Consider the following 4,446-nt stretch of genomic DNA (forward strand, 5'->3'; position numbering starts at 1 on the left):
TCTTAAAACTTAAACCAAATAGTTTTCAGCAATTAGCTTCTTAAAACTTGAAAACTAGGTGGAAAGAGAAAAAAAAACCAGGCAACAAAAGAGAGAACTGTGAGAAAACCAATAGTATCTTCAGAAGTCTTTCTCAAGTCACTTTAAAGTATCAATTAGAGAAACATTTGAATAATAATTGTTTTCTATATCTTGTCATTCTCTAATAACTTTTCTATATCTTACGTGTCTTTTAGAGATACGATCTCATTCATTATCTTTTTGGGATTTTGGTGTTTTTGTCCCTGGTACATACTCCGATGTGTTTTTGCCCCTCCTACACACTCCAAACGTTTCTCTAAAAAGCTCCGGTCACAGCTTGTTCGGTGCAGCAGTTTCTTTGGCGGAGCAGTTTTAATTGTTGAAAAACGTTTGGCAAAACAAAATAACTATTATGCCCTTCTTTTTTTCTCCTTATCCTTCTCTCTTCTTTCTTGCCTCACGCGCGCCCGCCCGCTTTCTTCGCCACGCACACACGCACGCCCGACGCACGCGGCACGCCGGTTCGATTTCATTCAAACACTGGGGGTCACAGCATACAGCGGTAAGATTTTTTCATGATTTGAATTGGTAGCCGTTCTCTTGACCTTACGGGCAGCGTTCAAGCGGAGCAGGAGCAGCGCCGCGGCAGGCTACCGGCAGATCTGACAATCGCCGGGGCGCGACGCTACCAGCGGGTTCCGCAGAGTGCTAACCCGGGCGGCGGCTCTTGGTCGCCGCGCCGCCGCATCCTGCTGCGCGGTTGCCAGCCGTCGGTTGACCGGCGGAGGGTGTAGCCCGGGGCGGGGGTGCAGTATCATGAGGGCAGGGCGGTCTGCTGCTGCGGTGAGCCGAACGATCCCCCTCTTTTTTTTCCCTCAATCTCATCTTGCTTCGTATCTATTTACCTGTTTTCATATCAGATTCCCCTCACCTTTTGAAATGCTTCAAATTTTTAAGGCGTAGTACATTTTGGCATCGTCGTGTTATTTTAGCTTCTAGTATAGTTGTGATGTTCAGTTTCTCAGTAGGATTTCAAATCTACAATGCTTGGAAAAATCAGCGGGTCATAAGGATAACGAGTGATTTTAACCGTCTGATTTTCTATGTTAACATTGGTATTGGTATTGCTATTGCCCTCGTTCCTAAAATTTTTTCTGGATCTACTACTATCAACCAGGAACTCTCCACCCTGGCTGCTGGCGGGACGCCATGGAAGGGACGGCTGCGCTCTCACCACACGACCCCTCAAAGTTTTCCCGTTCAGAGGCTCCCTTCGCAGACCAATAACCTGGGGGAGGAAGAGGATCTCCAAACATTGAAGAAGCAGGCTGCCCCCAAGAAGACAGTGAGAGGTTGTCAGGCTAGAGCTGTACGGCAATCGCTGCGGCTCAATGGCAGAGATTCTAAGCATCCAATCGTGATAGACAATGAAGTAAATGAGGTAGGAGCTGCTCTTGCTTGACTTCTATATTTTTCCTTTCAATTCCATGCATTTCATTCCTGAATGTCATCATTTTGTTACTTAGAAAGCTTGATTCAGTTCACACTTGATTTATAGCTTATGAGAAATAGCGTTATAATTTGCACTCCCTCTTGTAGGAACATAAGGTCAGCGCTGATCAATCAGCAATTATGGTTCTCCGCAGATCCCCACGGTTTCATGTGGAAGATAAGAGTTTGGGCAAGCCGCTGTTGCCCCCAAATCGCCTGGAGACCCCTCCTAACAGAAAGAGTAAAAGTGCTCATTTGAAAGACAAAAATCAAGAGAGTCTGAAAAGTGATAGGAGAAATGATGGATTGGAGCCTTTGGCAAGGATTGAAAGGCAGAATGAGCCCCAGTTACTTTGTCAAGATCCCCGAGGCATCACCCCCAGGAAAAATATTGCAGATGTATCTAACAAAAAGAGTGAGAAGAAAGAGTTAATGCCCACTAATTGTAAAGTGTTGACAGGAAAGAGGAAGAGAGGCACAAAAAGGAGGTTGCCATCGAAGAAGCAAAGTTGCCAAGAGCCAAAACCATTCCCTACAAATCGCCAAGAAATTGCACCTTGTGATGAACCCAGAAAATCTACCCACAGAAGGATTGAAAAGGAACCTTCTGTTGTGGTGAAGCCTAAAAGTAGTGATGAGGAATTGCCAAACATTGATGAAAACATCAGCAAACCAAGTGGGACTGAAAGAGGAGTGGAAAATTTTTGTAGTTCTGATGATTGGACGAAAGAGCAGGACATGGCATTGCGCAAAGCTTACTTCACTGCCCGACCATCCCCACATTTCTGGAAGAGAGTTTCAAAAATGGTATTCAGTCTTTACATCATTTGCTTTAGTGGTTCTTTCATTTCTTGTAAGTTGCAAAGAGCTGACCAAAGAAATATTTATTATATATTAGTATATTACATGAAAAAGGTTGAGAATACTGAAGTATTGTGGCAAAAAATGTTTCTGCACTTTTCAGAAACGGATCCCAGTGCACATGGTTGTTCACAAGTTATTTTGTTTGATCAATCCTTTTTTACTATCAAAGTTTTATAATTATATCTATGATATGGGTGTTATATGAAGATTCTAGCTGAAAGGTAATAAAGTCATTAATTATCGACTGGCCTTGTTTGTTACTAACCTTGAGGATTTGAGAAGATAATTTCCCTTAGGGAAGATTGCAATATACATGAGTCTGAATAGGTATAGCCCTTGATATACTTAACAGCTTTGTGCTGACGAATTTGGTTCCTTTCTTCTGGCATATACAAAGATTCTAATGCATCATTTTAGTGAAAACAATATCCTCATACATCATTAAGTTTCAATAACAGTTCATTCTTTTGTATTAGTAGTCCACAGATTTACTAGTTCTGTTGATAAAAGGGTATGGGGTATGATTAGACAGATTCAAATAATAAAACATCTAAAAAAAGATGTATAGCTTGGGGCTCAAATCAACAATCAAAGTAACCTGAAGTTTCATAGTGTTAGTTGATTTTTTTTTTTGTATTTCACCGGAATATTTTAATGGTAGGTCCTGTTTCTTGTTTGGCATATTTCTTTTTCCATGTGTGAAATTCTACCTTTGTCATTTATTAGCTCAGTGATTTTTGACACAACTCTTTTCAGGTGCCAGGGAGATCTGCTGAAGACTGCTTCAACAGAATTCATGCTGACCTCACGACACCAACTCCAATAGCCCCACGTCCCAGAACAAGTAAAACAACATTTTCTCCTATAGGAAATTTCACATTGTCTGATACAAAACTTCCAAATCTCTTGGAACCTAGAGTTGCAAGGCAAAGGACCGCTAAACAGAAGGGTCTAGCAGCACAGAAGACAGTGAGGCATTTGTTGCAGAAGCATTGTGTCATTGACCAAGCTCAAGAGGCTGATCACTTCTCAGTTTTTGAAAGCTCACCAAGTGCCTTACAATTGAACTTATCTTTTGAAAATTCTCATGGGACCCCTGACAGTTATACGAATTCAGGTTCTCTAGGCAAATGCAGTGGAAGCACTTCAGCACGAAAGAAACCATTTTCAAGGTTAAGAACTAAGCCATCTGAACCGAGCCCAGAAGTTCTCAAGCCTATAAAGAATGTTATCTTACATGAGAAGTACATTGATCAATTGTCACGTAGAGAATACACAAAAAGGCCTCGCAAAAGGACTCCAGGCTCTAAAGCTGCTGATTCTGAGAAGGTTCTTTCTGAGCAGAAAGCTGGTAGTCTGAAGGCCGCTAAAAATGCTCTCTTCTCAGAAGCAACGGACTTTATAAGCAGTTTTAAGAAGCTGCAAGCCTATTCCCTTGCACATGTTGTGGAGAATAGTGAAGATGATGAGATTGAATGTGATGTCAGTGATTATAGCCATGATGATAAAGAATAAGGAGGTGCTTACAGTGTTAATTCCCAGCAGCCCTTAGCAATTATTGCCTTTTTGTTAATGGATGTTAGTCATCACTCATCAGTGCCTGGTGCTGCAATAAGGCTAGGCAGTTACCAGTATGGGTTGTATGGGGTATATTCTGCCTAATATGTGTCTTGTTCCTAGTGCCCTCGGAGCTGTAAGTGAATTGAGAAAGTGTTGCCTTCATAATGCCTTATGATGATTGAAACCAATTGAAATTGCAATGGTCGAACCTGTTTCTCTTGTGTTTGCATAAATCAGAAAGCTTCATTAAATATAGTTTGTTCATTTCTTTTTCTAAAACACACAAGAGAGTTGTGTATCATTTTGTTAAGGGAGAAAAAAGTCTATTCAGTTGATAAGAAAGTTTCTACCATGTTACATTAGGGCAATGTATTTTAAAAATACTCACCATGTAAGATCCACATTACTTTAGCTCTTTTTCAGTGACCTGACCAGGGTAAGAGACGTGTCTCAGAAGTAGTCTCCCACACCCTTTGAATTTTATGCGTCATTTCCCCTTCTGAGCTTACA

The 4,446-nt window shown here is 41.3% G+C and overlaps 1 protein-coding gene across 2 annotated transcripts; it reads left to right on the forward strand.

Annotated features, from left to right (window-relative positions):
* Positions 1-472: 472 nt before the first annotated feature.
* On the forward strand, positions 473-4,144 carry LOC136513351 (uncharacterized). Of its 2 annotated transcripts, XM_066507347.1 has the most exons (5): positions 473-583; positions 654-864; positions 1,199-1,462; positions 1,621-2,319; positions 3,133-4,144. In XM_066507347.1, exons 2-5 carry the CDS (start codon positions 838-840, stop codon positions 3,889-3,891), a joined length of 1,749 nt encoding a protein of 582 aa, XP_066363444.1. In that variant the 5' UTR covers positions 473-583; positions 654-837; the 3' UTR covers positions 3,892-4,144. The 2 variants fall into 2 exon arrangements, with proteins under 2 accessions (XP_066363444.1, XP_066363443.1); XM_066507346.1 differs by having other exon boundaries at positions 512-864.
* Positions 4,145-4,446: the final 302 nt, after the last annotated feature.

The sequence above is a fragment of the Miscanthus floridulus genome, chromosome 16, assembly GCF_019320115.1.
Source record: "Miscanthus floridulus cultivar M001 chromosome 16, ASM1932011v1, whole genome shotgun sequence".
Lineage (NCBI taxonomy): Eukaryota > Viridiplantae > Streptophyta > Magnoliopsida > Poales > Poaceae > Miscanthus > Miscanthus floridulus.